This window comes from Neovison vison, chromosome 3, assembly GCF_020171115.1.
Source record: "Neovison vison isolate M4711 chromosome 3, ASM_NN_V1, whole genome shotgun sequence".
NCBI classification, from domain to species: domain Eukaryota; kingdom Metazoa; phylum Chordata; class Mammalia; order Carnivora; family Mustelidae; genus Neogale; species Neogale vison.
In genome coordinates, this window is record NC_058093.1 from 26,922,261 (window position 1) to 26,942,449 (window position 20,189).

Sequence of the window (20,189 nt, forward strand, 5' to 3'; positions counted from 1 at the left end):
TCCTTATTTCTGCTTTTTCCTCTCTTAGCTTTCCTCAGTCTTTCTCCCACACCTCTCACCCTTCATCTTTTTTCATCCTACTCTCATCTGCCCTCTTTCTTTTATTTTCCTCTCTGCCTCCCCACGCTTCCTTCCATCCACCCATCCATCCACCCATCCACCCATCCATCCACCCATCCATCCATCCATCCACCCATCCATCCATCCATCCATCATCCATCCACCCATCCATCCATCCATCCACCCATCCACGCATCCATCCATCCATCCATCCACCCATCCATCCATCCATCCATCCATCATCCATCCACCCATCCAACATCCATCCACCCATCCATCCATCCATCCTTCTTTCCATCTATCCATCTATCCATCCACCATCTATCGGTCCACTCACCTTTATACCCATCCATCCATCCACCCATCCATCCATCCATCCATCATCCATCCACCCATCCATCCATCCATCCTTCTTTCCGTCTATCCATCCATCCATCCACCATCTATCTGTCCACTCACCTTTATACCCATCCGTCCATCCATCCATCCATCCATCCACTCATCCATCCATCCCTTAGCTCACTGATCCTGTCTACCATCCACTTCTCCACACCTCTTTCCTTCTAAACCTTCCTCTGTCTCTGCCCCATCCCTTTCTCTTCTTGCTAAGGCTGAGGAGAAAACACAAGATCTCTCTCATCCCATCTGCCCGCAGGCCACGGCAATCGTGCCCAACTAGCCCATCTTGTTCCTTTTCTCCACGCTAGAGAAACCATTCTCCCACCCCAGTCATACCTGCAGAGGATTTTTTGTGCTTATGGCAATGACGTGGTACTTGTAGTAGCACAGCTCGCAGCTCCAGCAGCCCCGCTCGCTGATCCACTTGATGAGGCAGGGCTGGTGCGTGCACTTGACGGAGCCATCACAGCGGCACGGGCTCAGCAGCTCCCCCTGCAGGAGAAAGGCAGAAGGTGGTGAGTTCTGGATCTGAAGTCTGGCAGGTGGGTGGCCGCTGGAGTGGTGGTTTGGGCCACTGAGGTAGGACAGACAACACCACTTAAACTGGTCACTGGCTTTGGTGGGAAGCACCAGAATCCACGGGGAACAGGGGAGTCAGGCAGCCTCAGAGCACTCAACTAGCATTTTGGTGCCTTGGCTCCCATTGGGTGCTGCCCAAGTCCTAGGGTGCCTGTGAAATGAGTGGGTCGATTTTTATGGAAGCCCTTTGCCATCCAAAGCCCCCTATCAGCCTGATGGACTTCTCTGAAAAGGGGTCTCAAACTCAGATGCTCTCAGAGCCAGAAAGACCATGCAAGTGACACAAGGCAGCTAGTAGGGACTGGGGCCAATCTAAGGCCCAGACCCCAAGTTAAAGGGACAACCACCATTAGCTCCATCCCACTGTACACGTGGGAATCTGGGTGACAATTTTTATGTAAAGTCTCTCAATAGTGAAATGTCAACAACAAAAGCAGGTCTTCTAAATATATTGTGAGCATGATTTGGTCCAAGTTTGGAAACTTTGTACTCCCCTGCAGGCCAGCACATGGAGACCCCCGTCCCTCTGTGAAGTCTCCTGCCCTGCGTCCCTGGTTGGCAAAAGCTTGGCAGGTGGGGACAGGGATGAACCCAGGTACCTAAGAGGTGGGATGTGTATCGCTGCAGGCGTGAACTTGGGGCATGGCTGGGAGTGGATGCGAAGCCTATTCTGGGCAGGTCTGGAAGCAGAGAGGCAGAGGACCCGGCCCAGCTAGATGGCGTGAGTGGATCACAGAGATGGGCTGAGCCTCCTGTATACCCTGTGACAACATGTCCATGACCATGACTGAAGCTGGTGGGCTTTGGCTTCCTGCCAGACCTGACATGGTGGCCTGAAGTGCCTCCATGAGCCTCCACAACCCCTTTCCTTTCTCTTTCCCCTCCCTTTCCCTTCTCTCCCTCTGTGTTGTCATTCCCCCTCCCAGCTCAGAGTCCATAGTTTCTGCTTGCTAAATCCAACCGACTCAACTCCTTCATTTACTTTCCTAGAGATTTAAGCAGCTGGGCCCACCCACCTCCCCCAACCTGGGCTTTCTTCTGACTTACTCCAGGGTTCCCTTTCTCCTTACTTCCTATACCCACCTGCCCACCCACACCTCATTTATTCTGGACCCAGCCCTTCCATCTCTCTCCTGCCAAAGGACCCAGAAGATGGTCCTGAGCCCTGCATTGGTGTGTTTGCAATTTGGTCACTTAAACCGTGTCCCTGCTAATCTGGAGATTCCATCATTCAAGAAACCACATCTTGCTCCCAGTTTTGGATAAGCAAGCACAGAAGCACTTGACCTATAAAACATATTGAATCATGTTCTTTGCCATAGACTGCAGAACCAGTTGTTTCCCCCAAAGATGCATAGAATCATCTTTCCCTTCCAATTCACCCCCTGTCACTCAAAGACAACACCTTGGCCTGGATGAGGTCTAGAATATTCTTATATTGGTCTGTCTGTTAAACTGCTTCTCGTCTTCACCATAGTTCCAATGCCACCTCCTACAGGGAGTCGCCCCAGGTTGAGTCTTCTGCAGGTTGAGCTCAGTGCTTTGATCTCTAAGCACCTTTTGTAGAGTGCCTTGGGTATATACCTGTTAGAGCACTGAGCACATCCTTATAAGGACTTGTGAGTATGCCTCTCTAATGTTCAGAGAAACTCTGGAAGTCAGGGATCAGGGGTGGTTCATCTTTGGACCCTATCCCCTCCATGCCTTACCCGACTCCCTGAGGGCCCTCAACAACATCTGTGTTTGAATGAGTAAATGAAAAAATTAATCAGGTGTCTGCTCAGGTTCCCTGCACTGCCCTGAAGAATGGGGATGAGATGTCTGCTCCATGAGAATGGGAACCATGTCCATTTGTGGACTTCGAGACCCCCGCACCTTGCTCAGTGGCCAGCACTCAGCGTATGTACATGCCGTAAATGAACTTGGTAGCAGAAATGCTCAGCGTGCCTCAACTCTGAAAACCCTTCCCAGTTCCCCGCTCCACTCCTCCAGTATTGACAAGCCTCCTTCACTGTAGCTCCCGCCCTTCTCATACCCACTGTTGTAGCACTTCTCCCGTTTCTCTCTGGGTTCCTGCACCATGATCGCTTACAGGGACAATAGCTTATCTAACTTTCCATCCTTAGCACCTAGTGCGGTGCCTGAAGCAGATCCTCTTTGCTGTGTTGATGGCAAAATACATTCCTATCTCTTTGATGAACAGGAGGTATTGCTTCCTGAGGACATGGCCAGTTCTGGCACCTGGTGAACAGCCATGGTGCCTAGGAGAGTAGAAGAGGGAGGAGATGCCCACACTGCTGGGCACCCGCCACAGCCTTCCAGGTCTAAGGGCACTGGGTAGTGAGCAGTTGCTGTGTAACTAGGAGAAAGAACTAGGAGGGAGTGAGCAGAGAGAGGTGCTGGGGGAGGGGCAAAAGCCCTCATTATTCATGGCAGCCTTTCCTGGGCTCATTAATTCTAACAGGATGAGCTGGGTTTGATTAATCGGGTTGTTAAGCAGCCATGTCAAATTGCCAATGAAGTAAGAGACATGACTTCCGGTCCCTGGCAATGCCGCCAAGTGACAGAGAAGGCTGCACTCCTTGCTTCCAAGCGGCAGCGGAGAGACAGGGCAGAAAGGGCTGTTGGCTCTGCACAACTGATGACAAGACCTGGGCTCTCTGACATGACTCAGGAAGGGCGACCGCACCACCAGCGCTCACAGGGGGCCCCGGACCCCCACACACTATGTAGGGACAGGGACAGCATGACCTGGCCTGGTCCCAGTGCCTGGCTATGGGGCCCAGAGGCCAAACAGGTGCTGTCTCCCTGGGGGCTCCTCGTCCTCCAGACCCAGACAACGAAGAAGATAGAATAGGAACTCGTTTCAGGTGCTACAAAGATTAGAAAGCAAGGACACCAAAACTGTTGGAAAAGTTTCACTCTGATGAAGGAAGCAATCCAGGATTTGGGCAAAAAAATAGTAAATCTGGAAAGATGTTATTTTAACCTTGGCATTTACATAAGTTTTGTATTTTATGATCTAGTATATTTTTATGTACATTTGGGAGAAGGGCCATAATTTTCTTTATGTTTAAGGCTTGTAGGAGGCCTTAACGTGGACGCTTTTCTGTCTTTGACGGGTCAGGCCTGTGCGCCTTCAAGAGCAGGAGAAGTGGAACTGAGCCAGCGGCCCGACGGATCAGGTTAGACTTCATGAAGATGAGCTCTGCAGGCAATTCCGTTAAAAGCTGGAGTGTTGGAGCCGGGAAACGGAAGTGGTGAACATCTCTGAGGCCAGGAAGAGGAAGGTTCAATGATCAGCTGCGGGTCACTTAGCTGGCCGGTGGCGTGGCCAGAACGGGAAGCCTGGTCTTTCTGACACAGGACACCAAGTGTTTTACCGTTCCACTCTGTTCATCCCTCCTGGGCCCTCTGTCCCACCCCCATCCCTCCCACATCCCTGCCTGCACCCTCCGCCCCCCCAGCCCCTCCGCCAAGTTTCTCATGCCTGCTAGCTGCACATCTGTCTCTTCTTCCTGCACCGATCCCAGAACCTGGCACTTGTCTTCTAGGATTCGGGCTGCTCCTGTGTGTCCCGCAGAGCCCAGCACGTCACAGGTGCACAGTCTGGAGTGTGTGCTGATGGGAGGGGCCCCAGGGTGGGGCAGAGCATGGGCCCCCCCACCCCTGGCCCAGCTCCTGAGGCTCAAGCCCTTGGGCTGGGGCGATCATTACCATCTTTTTGGGGGTAATTTTTATTTTACATTTTATTTATTTATTTATTTATTTATTTTACCATCTTGTCTGCCGAGCTCCGCAAACGCCACTCATCAAAGAGGATTGTTAATTGCAAAGGGCACCAGACACTCCTGAATGATCTGCTCGGGGCTCTAGGGCCCAGGGAATGGCTAAGGCAAGAAAACTCGGGTCTTCTCGAAGCCCCCAGCCTCCAAGGATCAGTGTGTGGGGGAGGAATGAGGAGCATGGTTTTCGGAGAAGGACTCCTTAGCTTTGAATGCCTCTTCATGCTCACCAGCTGCGCAAACTTGGGCACGTCCCTCACGCTCTCTGAGGCTTCTTTATCTTTCTGCGGCAGGCAACTCTTGCCCCCTCCGAGGGTGGCTGTAAGGCTCGAGTGTGGTCACGCCCACAGAAGTGCTGGAGACAGCGCCTGGCACTGTAAATCCTTCTGGGCGAGTTTTACAATTGTAACTCACGTTTCCATGAGGACCTCATAGTTTTCTTCCTACTACAGCTCTATTTTATTCCCTACTGGCAAATAGGGGAGGAGGGAGCCATGCCTTCGGTAAAGTTCAACGGAGCTCCCGAGAGAGGGGAGTCCGCCCCTATGACATGGGTAAGGGGTCACAACACAGATCTGCCAGCTCACGGCCCAGGACTGTCCTCTGTGTCATGAGGGCGATGCTGAGAGCCCTGGGGGTGGAGGGCAGGACTCTTCCCTTCCCTGGGGATGCTGAGCAGAAGAACACGGGCCTCTTGGAGGTGAAGTGGGGTCATGCTAGAGGCAGGAGGCAGGACAAGCTGATCCGCAGCCCTTGGCGGCGGCTGAGCTGGTGGGTGGGGAAGAGAACAGGACGGATTCTCCTCGCTGCCAATGACACAGAAAGCTGCAGGTGCAAGACTCCAGTGGTTTCTCCATTCACAGGTTTCTTTCTGTTTGTTTCCGGCTTGCTTCAATTCTTCCCTGTCTCAATCTGAAAGGGCTCACTTCTGGAGTCCTTAGGTTACCTGGTTGCCATGGTAGTGGCAGGTGAGCCAAGATTTCCCTTGCCACCCACACGGGCACCGGGCATTCCTGCCACGGAGCAGAAGGAAACAAATACGGTCTAGTGACGCAAAGACTCCAGCCCTGCTGCAGTTTGCAGCTCCAGAAGATCCAAACAAAGGAGACAACAGGAACCCTAGCCTGGGGTGCAGCCTGGGGGCATCTTCCTCTTCTGACACTCAGGTGGTGGTTAAAAGCTTGGACTCTAATCTTAGGAAGTTTCGGGAATATCCAGGCTCTTACAATCTGTGTGACCCTGAGAAAGTTGCTTAACCTCTCTGGGCCTCATTCGGTCATTCCTTATTCATCAGATATTCATCTAGTATGTTCCAGGTTTTCTTCTAGGTGACAAGGATACAGCAGTGAATGGAACTGACCAAAATTGTCTAGTAGAGAGAGGCAGACAATAAAAAAATATAAAAAGACTATAAGTACCTAAGATGCTATCATGTGCTATGGAGAAAAATTAGCAGAGGAAAGGAAAATAGAATACCAGGAAGGGGCAGGGTGTGATTCTAAATAGGGTGGCTATGAAAGGCCTCACCAAATGGGGACATTTGTACGAAGACTGGAAGGTCAGGGTACAAACCATGCGGATATCTGGGGGCTGAATATTTCAGTGCACAGGTCCTGAGACAGAAGCATGCCAGGCTTGTTGTAGGGACACCAAAGAGGCTTAAGTGTCTGGGGGTAAAGTGAGTGAGGGAAAGAGGAATGGAGATGAGTTCAGAGATATAATAAGGATGAAGGATGAGGGACAAATCAGGAGAGGCTTGTGGGCCATTTTAGGGACTTGGCCCTTACTGTGAATGAGTTAGGAAATCATGAGCATTTTGAGGAGAATAATGTGACCTGACCATGTTTGACAGGATCCCTTTGGCTGCCGTCTTGAAAACAGACTAGACAGAAGAGCCAAGGAGAAAGACAGGAGGCTGTTGCAGGCATCCGGATGGGTGATGATGGTGTTTTGGACCTGTATGGATGCAGCGAGAGTTCTGCAAAGTGGTCCATTTCTAGATACATTTTGAAGATGCAAAGAACACGATTTGCTGATGGATTAGATGGGTGGATGAGAGGAAGGAAAACAAGAATGACGCTGGTTTTGACCTGAGCCATGAGGAGGATGGCGAATTGCTCTCATTTGAGATGGGAAAGATTGAGGGTAGAACAGGTTTTAGAGGGCAGACTGGAAGCTGAGTTTTGGACATGTCAACTTCGAGATGCCTGTTAAATAGGCATCAGAGACTGCAATAGATCCTAGTCTAGAGTTAAGGAGAGCAGTCCAGGTTCAAGACATCAATCTGAGAGTCGTTGACATACAGACGGTATTTAAGGCCATGAGCCTGGGTGAAATCACCAAAGGAGCAAGTGTGGGTAGGGGTAGAGTGGGATACCATGGCTGATCCCTGGAGGACGCCAACATGTCAGAACTTGGGAGATGGGAAAGCACTAGGAGAAGGGACTGGGAGGGAAGGTCAGTGAGATGAGAAAGGAACACTCCAGTGGTTTCTCCATTCACAGATTTCCACGATGTGTGGAACATGTGTGTTCCAACAGCGAAACAAGAAGACAGCATGCTTCCAAAAAAGGGGCCTTCGGCCTTGTCAAAGGCTGCTGATGGGTCAAGTTGGATGAGAACTGAGAACTAAACATAGATCTGGCAAGTTTTCCTTGATTTATTCATTAAATAATATGAAACAAAGTCATGGGCGGAGAGTGAAGGTGGGGGAGGTGGTGTTGGAGGTCTGAGAATCGGTATCAAATAGTCCATCTGGGGGAGTTTAAGAGTGATGAGACTGGAGTAATAAGGTATGATTGCCGGCAGCATGGAGGGTCCTTTCTATTCCTACCCTCCTCCCCCATCTGTGAGACTGGGGGAGTAAGGAAATATATTTAGCACCGCGCCTGGCACATGGTAAACTCTCGGCAAATGCTGGCTCTCATGTAAGGGGTTATCAGAGGGGTTATAGCAGAGCTCCTTCTCTCTAAGCCCACCTTCACACCTACTTCCAACGTTGGTCAATTTCCTTACTTTTTCTCTTCCCCTTTTAAGTAACATTCTCCTATTAATAAGCCTAATGTTATAAACACTTTACAATTCTAACAAGGTGCTTTCATTGACATTCTACCACCTACTACCTCAATAACCAAATGAGGCTAATGATTACTTCTCCTGTTTTACAGATACAGAAACCCACTCAAAGAGGCTGTTCCTTGCTCAAGAGAAAGGCAGAGGAAGGCTCTGAAACCAGTTCTGTCCATCAAGCTATACCCACCACATCTCTGGCGCTCTAGTGTCACTAGCTCGTCTCCTCTTCTCCTGCCTCCAGCAGCCTGTTCATCAGATCCTTACTTTTCCAGCTCCCAACAGACAGCTGACCTTGTGGGCTCCCCCCATAAACATGTAAACACAAAAGCAGAAATCCTTGTCCCCTTTTCCCCTTTCCTCAGAAGTCAATTTCAGGCAGTGTTCACTGGGTAGTAATTGACGTGGTAGTGGGGAGGTCAGGCTAACCTCCCCCTCACTTCCTCCTCACACTCCAGCCCCTGGCAGAGCCTCCCCATCTGATACTGCTTAAGTCAAAATTAAGAGAGATCTTTGTAAGCAGAGTAATAGATTAAAGTTTTCTCTGAGATGCGGTCTAGATTAATAAGGAAAGTTACAATTACCTTACGATGCTCCACTGGGCAGACACAGAGGACCTAAGGCCTTAAAATCAGAATTTCCCCTCCAGGGTAGACCCAGAAGCCATGTGTCCTTGGTTGGGGGAAGAATGGACATAAGAGTAGAAGTAGTTCATTGGGATAGTGGCGAAGAATAAGGAGCAAGTGTGGATAGGAAAAGGGAGGAATACCAAAGAAAGGAGGGACTCCCCAATGGCCATTCTTGGATGGACATTGGATAGGATGGATAGTTGACTTGGTAGGGAAAGAAATGTTTTGTACCATTCCCCACACTCCACATATTTGGAGGATCAACTAACAGAAAGGCTCATCAATAACACATCCTGTCATCTGTACAGAAGCAACCAAACTGGTCCATGATGTTGGCCAACTATTTATGTAGCCGTGATCTGGATTGGTGGGGGAGGGCTGGGGAGAACAGCGACAAAACAGGAGCACAGTGGGGCCAGTGCCTTAAAGGAAAACCTGGAAGATTTCAGGCATTTTCTTTTTGCAGGAGGCCAGGCAACCATCTCTTGATTCCAGAGACCTACTAGAGGCCAATGGATCCTGGTATTAGGATCAAGAGAAATGACCTATCATGAAGACCTTCTTACCATCAAAGGCTGTGGTCGAGAGATGAATAGGAGAGAGTGTGACTCCTCTGCCCTGAACTGTGATAAAGCAAGCTTCCCCTTATCTATGGAGGCAGGCAAGATGACTTCAGAGATCCCCATGGCCCTAGAATCCATTATTATACACAGATAGGCAATTCTGAATTCTCTGCATATTGTGCCAGGCAGTGTCTAGGTAGATCTTTGTTTTCTGCCTGGAGCCCTTTCAGGCCCATCTTCTCACTCTGTCTCCCAACCAGAGCATGTAGCTTGCCCCGTTCCCAGCTCACTTCCACATGCAGCGGCGCCAGAGCCAAACCTCAGCTTCTGGAGACTAACAGTGTGTCAACACATGCGCAAGGAAATCCATAATTGTTGCAAGATAATTTGATTTTAAAAAGAAAGAACTCTATTACTAAGTAGGAAAAAAAAAAGATTTAAGGCCTTAATGAGCTGTAGTTATCTACACTAAATCCGATAAACCACATAATTATTTCTAGTTCTGCTCTCACATCAGCAGCTTACTTTCTCACACACACACACACACACACACACACACACGTGTAATCTGTCTCCCTCTTCATGAAAAAAATCTCCAGCCTTCCTGTTCATCAGTTCCAAAAAAGAATTTCAGAAAGAGACAAGGAAAACACACAGACCCAAACCCAACCCTCCAAACCATGGTTTTTCATTTTCATGATAATTATTTTATTCCTGCAATGCTTTTCCACTTCTAATTTAACTGGTATAAGACAAATGTACCTATTTCCTCTAACTGCCTCTAAATTTACTCAACTGGTACTAGAAGGAAGAACTTAACCTCACAATAATTGAATTTAAATAACATCCAATTCCATAAAGTCAAACATGGTCTGCATAATAAACAAACCACACTTTACAGGGGCCGGCGGGAAGAAAGAAGGTCATATCTTATGTGTATATTCATAACTGTATCTGTATTTCCAATGACCTAAATGCGCAATATACTGTCCGTTTGTCTTTCTGTGTAACTCATCATGGCCATCACCATCGTTTCCAAAGAGCTTAAATTAAAGGCTCATCTTTCCTCAAACCTCTGCCTGACTCAATAGAAAAATGTAATTTCGATAAACCTCAGCTGGCCAGAATGCGGCTATTTGCATATGGCAGCCGGCTGGGCCTGTTTCCAGGGTGCCAGATCCCCAGGTTGAATCCCCGCCAGTGTGCAGGGATTCCAGGTCACGGTGTCCTCTTTCTTTCCCACAAGTTAGGCCAAGCCAAGGGCACGATGAGTCAATGGCAACTTAAAGGGCAAGTACTCAATTACCCCCTGGGGTCAGACCTCGGTACTCCCTGCACACTGGCGGAGGGATGCCCAGCTCCTACTGTGCAAAACCTTTGTGTTATTGGAAGGGGTTGTGGTGAAATTCTATAAAAATTAATTTTCCATCATAGTAATTAATGTATCACTCTGTGCTGAGAGGATACAGCAGATGTTACAAGTGCATACGAACTATGAGGATGGGTTGCACCTCATGGATGTCTTGAATCACAGCCCTAGGCTCTTAGAACTTTCTGTATAGCTGGCTCCTACAAAGTAAAAAGCTGGGTCCTTCCTGGGTGCCAACCCCAGATCTGCCACCCTCTGGCTGGTGACCTTGGCGCTATGCCACCCAGGACTTGGTTCCCTGGTTCCCAGAAGTCAGCGTACATAAGAACCACCTGGAAGCTTGTTAGGAGGCTACCCAGGCTTTGCTCCAGAGATTCTGATTATATGTGAACCCACTCTTCCTGTCTTGAAGCAAGGTTGGCTAAGACTCATTTTGCAAAGCCCTCACCAGATACTTTTTAGCAAGCCTTCTGTCTTCTGCATCACTCTAAGACTCTTATGTATACAAAGATAAAAACAAATACCAATAGCTAACAGATACCGAACACTTACTATGTGCTAAGCCCCATATGCCAGCATTGATGGCTGAGTTCAAATCTTGGTTCTCCCACTCAGTGGGTGAAGGCCATTGTGCAGCTCCTTACCCACTCTGAGCCCTGGCCCCGTCACCTGCATCTAGATGCATTTCTAGATGTTCCGGCTGCTATGGCTGCCTCTCTTAGTAGCTCACACTCACTGAGCATGTGCTCAGTGGTCCCTGTGGTCTTAAGCACTTGCCATGCAGGAAGCTGGATAGCAAGACTATGGGGCCAGCAAATGCAGACCGGCTGGTTTGAATCCTTGCTCTACCATTTACCACCCGTGTGACTGTGGCAAGTCTGCTCAGAGGTAAAGCGGGACCAAAGATACTTCCGGCCTCCCTAGGGTCTCATGAATCTTCTCATGAAGATTCAAGGAAGTAATGCACAATGAGAAGTACTCAGAATGCTGCCTGACGCATAGTGGGTGCGCGCTGTAGATCACTACTAATTGTCGCTCATGCTCCCACCAAACCCCATCCTAACAGAAGGAGGCAGGCAGAAGATGCTGCTGTCTCACACTGTGGACGAGGCATCCCTGCCTTTTGCTACCTTACTAAGCCCCTCACTTTACCACCTTGTAAACAAAGCTCATCAGTCCGAAACTGGTGAGTACTTAACGCTGCCTGGGGGTCTGGGTAATGGGTGGAAAGTAATAACAGTGGGATGAAAGCCAGGAGCCTCCAGGTACTGCTAACTGCCCTGTTCTTTTGAGGGAGGGAAGGACAAAACAGATACCCCTGCTCACATCCACCTGCAGCCTCCGCGTCTCTAAGGAGCCCTCCCCAAGCCTCCTTCCTCACATGCCTTTGCTCCTTCCTCCTGTGATAGGGAAAACAACCCGGCGTTAAGCCAGGGGGTTTCCAGCCATCACTCCTCTCTGCCCCCTTTCAGGCAAGGCTGTGAATGTGTGTTCACGGGGCCAGCCGAGGGCTTTGTGATGCCCTTGGAGGCACAAGAAGGAGGGAAAGTGAAAGCGAGGCAGAGAGGCTAGAATGATCTGTGTCGTGAAGAGCTTAGCGAGAGAAGGGAAGTAAGAGAAGGCTTTGTCCCATGGTTTCCTCTGCCTGCGTTGGAAGGAGTAAACACTGACGTGCTTTTCAGTTCTTTCTCTGTATGGGACTTACACCTTTTCTTTGTGACAAGCTTCTTTCAGATAATTGTCCATTCAGACTGAAAAGCCCGAAGCCCAGCGAGGGCAGTGGGGCGGTGGGGCAACCCTCCCGCCCTGGGTTCAGAGTCTGCACCCCTGCCGGACTGAGGCCTTGCGCTGGGCGATACCCATTTCAGAGTCTGCCGAAAGCTCAGCCCGGTTCTCTTCACACCTCTCAAGGAAGCATACTATTCCTGAAGTCTTGGCTCCGCTTCCCTGTCAGGAATAAGCACGCTAAGGAGAATTTGAATTACTATGGCGTGTGAATAGACTCGGGTCTGTTGACTCCAAGCTTCTGCTAAGCTGCTCCAAGTGGTTGTAGCTTCTGTCATCTTGGCAATTTTACTTTTTGTTTGAAAGAATTCTATATTCCCTACTTCTGGGGCTGGGAAGGGGGTGAACTTCAAAGGCCCTTTGCTTTATCACCCAGCCCCTGTCAGAGGACCTGTCCCCAATCCTGACATACGAGGTGTTCTGTACAGAGATAATGCCAGGAAAGGGGGCCCCAGAGCCTCCCACGCTTACCCATTGCCCTTTTAGATTCATATGGGAAAACCAGTGCAGGGGCGCCTGCGTGGCTCAGGCCGTGAAGCGTCTGCCTTTGGCTCAGGTCATGATCCCAGAGTCCCTCTCTCTGCTCAGCAGGAAGTCTTCTTCTCCCTCTCTCACTCCCCTCCCTCCCCCAACTCATGCTCGCACTCTCTCTCTCTCTCTCTCTCTCTCTCTCAAATACATAAAATCTGAAAGGAAGGAAGGAAGGAAAGAAAGGAAAGAAGGAAGGAAAGGAGGGAGGAAAACCAGTGCAGAGAAGCCCAAAGTTCATAGAAGCAGCCTAGGCTTCCACACCCAAAGATTGGGGGGATATGTATGCACCAGAAGTGTTTCCCACCAAAAGACTGAGGCGATAGCCCATAGTCTCCTTCATTTAAGAGCTGTTCGGTGGCCTTGATTGAGCACCAGCTCTGGGCCTTGGTGCTGAGACCCCAAGATGGCGCCCACCCATGCCACACACACACACACACACACACACACACACACACACTCAAGGATGTGCTTCCTCAAACCCATCTACATTCTCAGCTTTTGCCATGGTTTTTTGGCCTGCATTTCACTTAATTAGTGGCTGGTATGTAAAATATCATTTCCTCTTATTTGCCTTTAGCCTTTTTCAGGTGACAAGGTAGTTAGGCAAACAATCAAGACTTTTATAGGATTTCAGTCATTTTCTGGGATTTGGTGATCCAAATCCATGTTGCCCCTCCCCTTAGATTTTGTGATTGATTTAAACTGTATTTATCTTCCCCTCAGCTGTTCTCTGTCAGTGAAAAGTCCTATTTTTAGATCCCTGTCTCATGTCAGGCATCATTTCAGCCACTTTTTTCCAGACCTTCACCAGTTGCTTAAGTTTTTGAGGGAAGTTTTCCTGCTATGTCCCAGATAGCCAAGGATCCTCAAGTCCAGAAGCTAGGAGAGAGAAGTATATAAAAATATATAGAAATTTATTATATATCAAAATTTTCCCCATAACTATGTCCCCCTCATATACATAGTTTCCTCCAAATTAAGAACGTGACATACAGCCTATTTTTAACTTGTATCTTTACAAAATGTCTCATGGTTATCCATGATTTCATAGTTCATATCTGTGATTATTTCCTTAAAAGATAATCCTGGAGGATCCTAGGTGGCTCAGTTGGTTAAGCATCCAGTTCTTAACTTCAGCTTGGGTTTCCATCTTGGGGTTATGAGATCAAGCCTTGTGTGGCGCTCCACACTGAGTGGGGAGTCTGTTTCTACCCCTCCTTCTGCCCCTCCCCCCACTCATGAACACTCACACTCTCGCTCTCTCTTTCAAATAAATCAATAAATAAATCTTTAAAAAAAAAAAAAGAACAAAAAAGACAGTCCTGGAACAGAATTACTAATTCAAAGTTCTTGGGCATTTTTAAGGGTGTTGGTAACATGTTACCAAACAGGTCTTGCACAAGATGACCCATTTTCCATCCATATCATTACGGTCAGTACCTCCTGTTCCTGCCTCAGACTCAAGGTTTCATCACCAGCAATGGTCAGTGGTACCATGGCTGTGACCCTGAGAAAAAAAGGTTCAGAAAACACAGGATGTCTGTTCCTTTCTACTTTTCTTTCCACCAGGGAGGACGAGCAAGAGGTGACTGCAGGATTGGGACAGAGTTAAGTCCAGAATTCACAGCAAGGCAGCTGAGGCAATCTCGGAGGAGAATCTCAACCATGAAGGAGAGCCAGTGGGCTCCTGGTTCTCTTAGCCTGGGTGCTGGGCAGGGGGGTCCTTACCCTTCTCCAGAAACCTGATGGATGATGACAAGGACGACTCAGAATATTCTTGTCAAGAGACTCAGTAGAGTTCAGTCTCTGGGGTAGTGGGCCACAAGTCTAAGACCACTGGGGCTAACAGGTCCTGAAGTTAAGGACCTTCCCCCCCACCAGATAACTGCCCTTTGAGATAGCTAGGTGTGAGTACATACCCTCACCAGATGTAGTGATACCCTTGTGTAAGGTGACTTTGCTCTTAAAGGTGTCATCTGGCCTTATTTTTTCTGCTTCAATTTCAACCTTTTTCTATCTTTTCACAATGAATGGACAATGCACAGGCTTTAAGATCAAACAACTTCTAGCTCTGCCATTTACTAGCTGTGTCGATTAGTTTCAGCTGCTAACTATGCTCGGGCAGATGCACCCCAAAATTTGTGACTTTTTTTTTTTAAAGATTATTTATTTGCTTCTTTATTTATTTCCTTGGCAGAGATCACAAGTAGGCAGAGAAACAGGCAGAGAGAGAAAGGAGGAAGCAGGCTCCCCGCTGAGGAGAGAGCCTGATGCGGGGCTCGATCCCAGGACCCTGAGATCATGACCTGAGCCAAAGGCAGAGGCTTAACCCACTGAGCCACCCAGGTGCCCCAATTTGTGACATTTTAAAAATAACAACCATATATTATTTTTTATAAGCATACAAGTTGTCTGAGTCGTTCTGCTGATCTGGTTTGGCTGAGCTTGGCTGGGCTCCCTCCGGCTTATGTGAGCTGGCTAGAGCCTGTCTCATCTAGGACGGCGGCCCTCTGCTCACATGTCTCTTATCATCCAGTAGGACTGCTTGGGCTTGTTCACATAATGCCGGAAGAGTTCCTGCCAGCAAGAGAGGGTCGACCCAGATGTGCAAGCACTTTTCAAGCCTTACATCAAGTTCGTAATGTCCCATTGGCCAAGTCTTGTGGCCTGCTCCAGACTCAATGTAAGCAAGCATTATCAAAAGGAAGTGACTATAGGGAAGCATAAAGATCTAGGGCCATTAGTAGAATCAATCTATCACATTAGCTCTATGACCTTAGACAATTTCCTTAACCTCTCTGAGGCTTACTTCCGTCATCTATAAAAATGCAGAACTTTTGTAGGATTCCTTGCTATAATATATGTACAATGTCTGGCACATGATAAACATTCCATATGTGTTAATTTCCTTCTCCTTTTCCATCATTTGGACTCTCTCTTTTTCCCCTTAAATGCATTATTTCTATGCATCACCTTCTATGTTCAAAGCTGCAACATAATAACATTAAACATTATGCCAGGGTCTTCTGTTAAATCTCCAACCCCCTGTGGCTAACACAATCATCTAGAATTTGGGTAGTAAGGGAATCTAGGGGTCTCTCCTCCCTGTGTTCTTGGGACAGCCCAGTTGTGAGATGACCTCTTGGCTTTCTGAACCAGCTCCAACATCAAAAGTGAAAAAGAAAGGGTTAACACATTTGCATTAACTGATGACTCAGGATAGAGGCAACAAGATGGGGAACCTCCATTTCCTAATTTATAGGTGGCCTTGGGGTAGGATAAGTATCCTGGCCTCTCCTTAGCTAATCAGACTCCAGAAGAGACATTAATTGCAGCCAGTCCATCCTGCTGGGGAGACCCAAGGCTGCCAGCTCCCTTGCTGGGAATGGAATAGAATTTTAATTGGCTGTGAATGCATCATGGCAGTTGGTGCATGAAAGAGTTGATCCTCTCCCCTGAAACAGGTGAGAGAAGCTTTGGGGGAAAAGCCCTGAAGAGATATATGACAGCAAAGACCATCCACGTCCAGGGCTCATCCCAGTGGAAACACTACTGGTCCCATTCCAGGGCTGGACTCCCGCCAGGGTCGAAGACTCTCTTGTACACTAAGCACAGAAGCATCAGGCCTGGAACCCCGTTCATGCCTGTGCCCACCCAAGGACTTTCGTAAGGGAAGCACTATGTAGTGACTATCACTTGCGTAGCCAAGAAAACCAGGACCCCCTACCTCAGAGAACTCTCCATCTGTAATCTCAGTCCCCCAGTGTGCGTGTGTGTGTGTGAGCCCGTGTGTATGGGTGTGTGTGTGCACATGCATGTGTCCATTTGAACCAATGGCACAGCATTTCTGTGCTATTGACTCAGAGTCATGTTTCCATTTTTTTCACTCAAATAAATGAATGTGATAATGTCTGGGGAAAATATGTCTTCTTGGCAATGTGTCTGTTTTCTGCCATGGCGTTTCCCGGAACACACACAGAATGTGGGGGTGACAGGATGATGACCTGTGGAGGTCAGCGGATGTGTCTATGAAAACAAGACAATGTGAACTTATTAGCATAAACATACAGTGATGGGTGTTGTGGTTTTCAGAGACTCTCGGGCAGGTTCTTTAACCTCTTCGTAGATTAGTTCTCTCATCAATAAAATGAGGGCAATAGCAGCACTTACCTAATAGGACTGTTGGAAAGGCTAATAAGATGTAAAGCACTTAAAATTAATGCAGAGACTCAATAAATGTGTTTTCGTGATTACTTCTAGGTTAGGGGAGGGGAATGGAGCTGTTCGTTGACCCAATGTGCTCTATTGACCTAGTGCCATAATGAACCTTTAGGCAAAAAGTAAAGCAGGAACCCAAAAAGCGTACATGCAAAATCAATGCTTTCAGAAAACTCCTTGAGTGAGGTGAGAGCTTGAAAAAAATTCAGAATTTTTAAGGAAACTACCTCATTAATCTTTAAAACTTCAAGCAATTAAATATCATTTATAACTACTGAACAGTTTTGTTTTCATTGTGTATCTTGATTTTTATTATCAATTTTTTATTAAAAGTTTATCAAAAATTCAGTTAGGATAAAAGTGATGCATTGGAGGAGACCATTAAAAATAGAATTTTATGATTTATAGAGATATGAAGACAAACTTCTAAAACCAAAACAAACCCAAAACCTGAATTATGTTTCCATTCTCTCTGTGCCCCTCTTGTTCAGACCTCCCATCTCCTTACTGGAGAACAAGACATCTTTCTGGTTTAGGCTCAGAACATAGAAATGAAAATAGCCAGAATAAAAGACATGGCCAATACATAGCATCTTCTTTGAAGTGGTGAGAACTTCATCTCCTAAAAACAGCAGATGGAAGTCCAGGAGCTTAGGGAAAAAGAACCGCAGGAACATCGCATTAATTCCTGCCCTCAGAAGATAGAAGAGGCTTCCCAGTATTGGAAACAGCTCTTTCCCCCTCCAAACCTGTTCCTTAGATCACAGCTGGGTGCACAGGCTCCTGGGCCTAACTTCTCCCATTTGGACCATCAATGTTGAGGAAATTAGCAGGACAAGTCATTTAAAGAAGTAATTGGTGACACACATCAGATCACCCCTTCAAAGGATGGTCTTTCTCACATTTCCTGCGTCCGTAAGAGATGGACAGTGTCAGTGAAGGCAGTTCTTTCTCTGTCCAAGGGACTGGAAAACATGGCTAGGCCACCAAGTGGCAAAGCTAGTACCTCAGAAGGTGCAGATGCCCACAGCGGGGTGCATCCCTGATGGTGTAAGGGATGACAAAGATCCTAGAACGAGCTCCTTGGACATGGGCACAGAAGCGATGAAGGTATTAAAGAGCGGTGTCTTCCACTATAAGCATAAATCAGCTTTCTGGTCTCCACCTTGGGTTCTTACAAGTTTTCTTGGCCTGAATTATGTCTTTTCAAAATAGGGTAAAAGGTCAATAAATCAAGGTTCCAGACTTCTCTCACCCCAACCTTGCAGGGAAGTTCGGGGTAAAATTCCTGCTAAGGTTGTTGCCCCTTCCCTCCCATTCCTACTGTCCCCTGTAGCTCTGTCGGACAGAGGACATAAACTGCTCCTGACATGTGCAGGATGTAAGGTCAGTACCATCTATTATGTTTCTGTTCTGTTGTTTTGTTTTTGTCCTTTAAATACCCATGAGTCAATTCTGTCTTAGCCCCTAAAAGAGTGAAAAACACTTGCAGACTCCATGGGAGCCATTCAACTCAGCATGAAAGCATCTCCTGTGTTATTCCTAATGACTCACCAGCCTCTCAGTGACAGGGAGCTCACTACCTTAAAGGCTACCCATTGTATTTTTTAATAGTTTCAACCAGTGAAAGTTTGCTAGAGCAATGATAAATATTAGATTGCAAGGTGCAGGAGAACAGGGCTTCATGCGAGGCATGGTGCAGAGGTAGGCCAAAAGATTGGACAATGATCATGTTGTATGGCATGTGCGTCTGTATTAGCGTGCGGAGAAGAAAAGGAGATAGGCAGATGTTAGTTCAAATTTGTGTACTGTGGCTATTTCTGAATGTTCATGTGGTCATGGTACATGGCCCAGTGCCCTTTCCCGTCACGTCTGCAACAGTTTCCCCCATCCCATATCCCACCTGCCTCTCTACTCACCATGAGCATCACTTTTCTTGTCCTGACTCTAACCCTCAGACAAAGATGCCAGAGGCAAGAAGAATGGAACAGAGGCAGTGAAGAGGAGCGGAACGTGAGTTTAAAAAGCCAGTGTCGGAGGAGGGGCGCCTGGGTGGCTCAGTCGGTTAAGCAGCTGACTCTTGATTTAGGCTCAGGTCGTGATCTTAGGTCTGTGAGATTGAGCCCTGCATTGGCCTCTATGCTGGGCTTAGAGCCCGCTTGAAGATTGTCTCTCTTCTTCTCCCTCTCCCTCTGTACCTACCCCTCCCCACTCCTCTCTCTCCCTCCCTGAAAAGGAAAAAAAAAAAAAAAAAGCCAACTTGCCAGGCATTAGTTCTATGGAAGTTTCTGTGAGGGAAAAAGAAAGGAAAAAAAAAAAAAAAAGCCAATGTGGGGTGCTTAGGAGCTGGCAAAAGACTCACCAAGAAAAGTAGTGGAATAGATGGGCAGGACCCCTATGGCCCCAGCCAAGGTGGCAGACATCCACATATAAACACCCTGACACCATGGCAAAGAGCTCTGATTCCATGAATTTTGGCTTCCCACCTCTTGGCCCAGTCATCATAGGCCCATGTAGGAATAGAGCAACTTGTACTGGGGGCTGTTCTGGGTGATTTGTTCATGTAGAAGGGAATTAAGGGCTGGTCATTGCCAGCCTTCTCCCTGGACCCATGCTTGTCTTTTTTGCCCTAGCCCTTCAGAGTAATGACACAGAATAAACCCTAAAGAATAAAGAGGCAAGGGACTATGCAAGCCTTATCCTAGCATGTCTTCTATCCAAACACCCCTTTCTCATCAGGACATCCCAACACATCTACCTAACCCCACCCCACCCTCTTTCACCTAAACATTTTTCATGATAGTCGCCATCATCATCATCACTGGGGTTGAGATTGTTTCAATTTCACCTTTTGGACTCCAAAGACATTTTGATTCCATGTTTATAAGAGCAAAGTTTTAATGGGAATTATATACGCATTGGTACACATTCCTTGAGAATGTATTTTCCAAAAAGAATTCCATTAAGCCAACTTAATTTTTGATCAATCTTTTTTAATATATGGCAGTTAAACTGTTAGCAGTTTTTCTATTTCTCATCTAATGTTATTGAAATGTCTCTTTGGGGTAATTCATTTTATAAGTAAAATGTGTGTTAACCATTCGATTAGCTGGTTGTTGGTCCATGTTAAAATTCGCTAATTATAGCACCTTTCATTGAAAGTTTTATTTTGTGGCCTTTAAAATCCTTCCAAATTTAATTT

At 47.4% G+C, this 20,189-nt stretch overlaps 1 protein-coding gene across 1 annotated transcript in view; it reads right to left on the reverse strand.

Moving 5' to 3' along the window:
* MARCHF4 (membrane associated ring-CH-type finger 4) overlaps positions 1 to 20,189 on the reverse strand; it is a 108,167-nt gene that overhangs the window by 25,268 nt on the left and 62,710 nt on the right. The window contains exon 2 of the mRNA XM_044240839.1: positions 796 to 951. Within this exon, the coding sequence (XP_044096774.1) occupies positions 796 to 951 (156 nt within the window). The remainder of the gene's footprint in view (positions 1 to 795; positions 952 to 20,189) is intronic.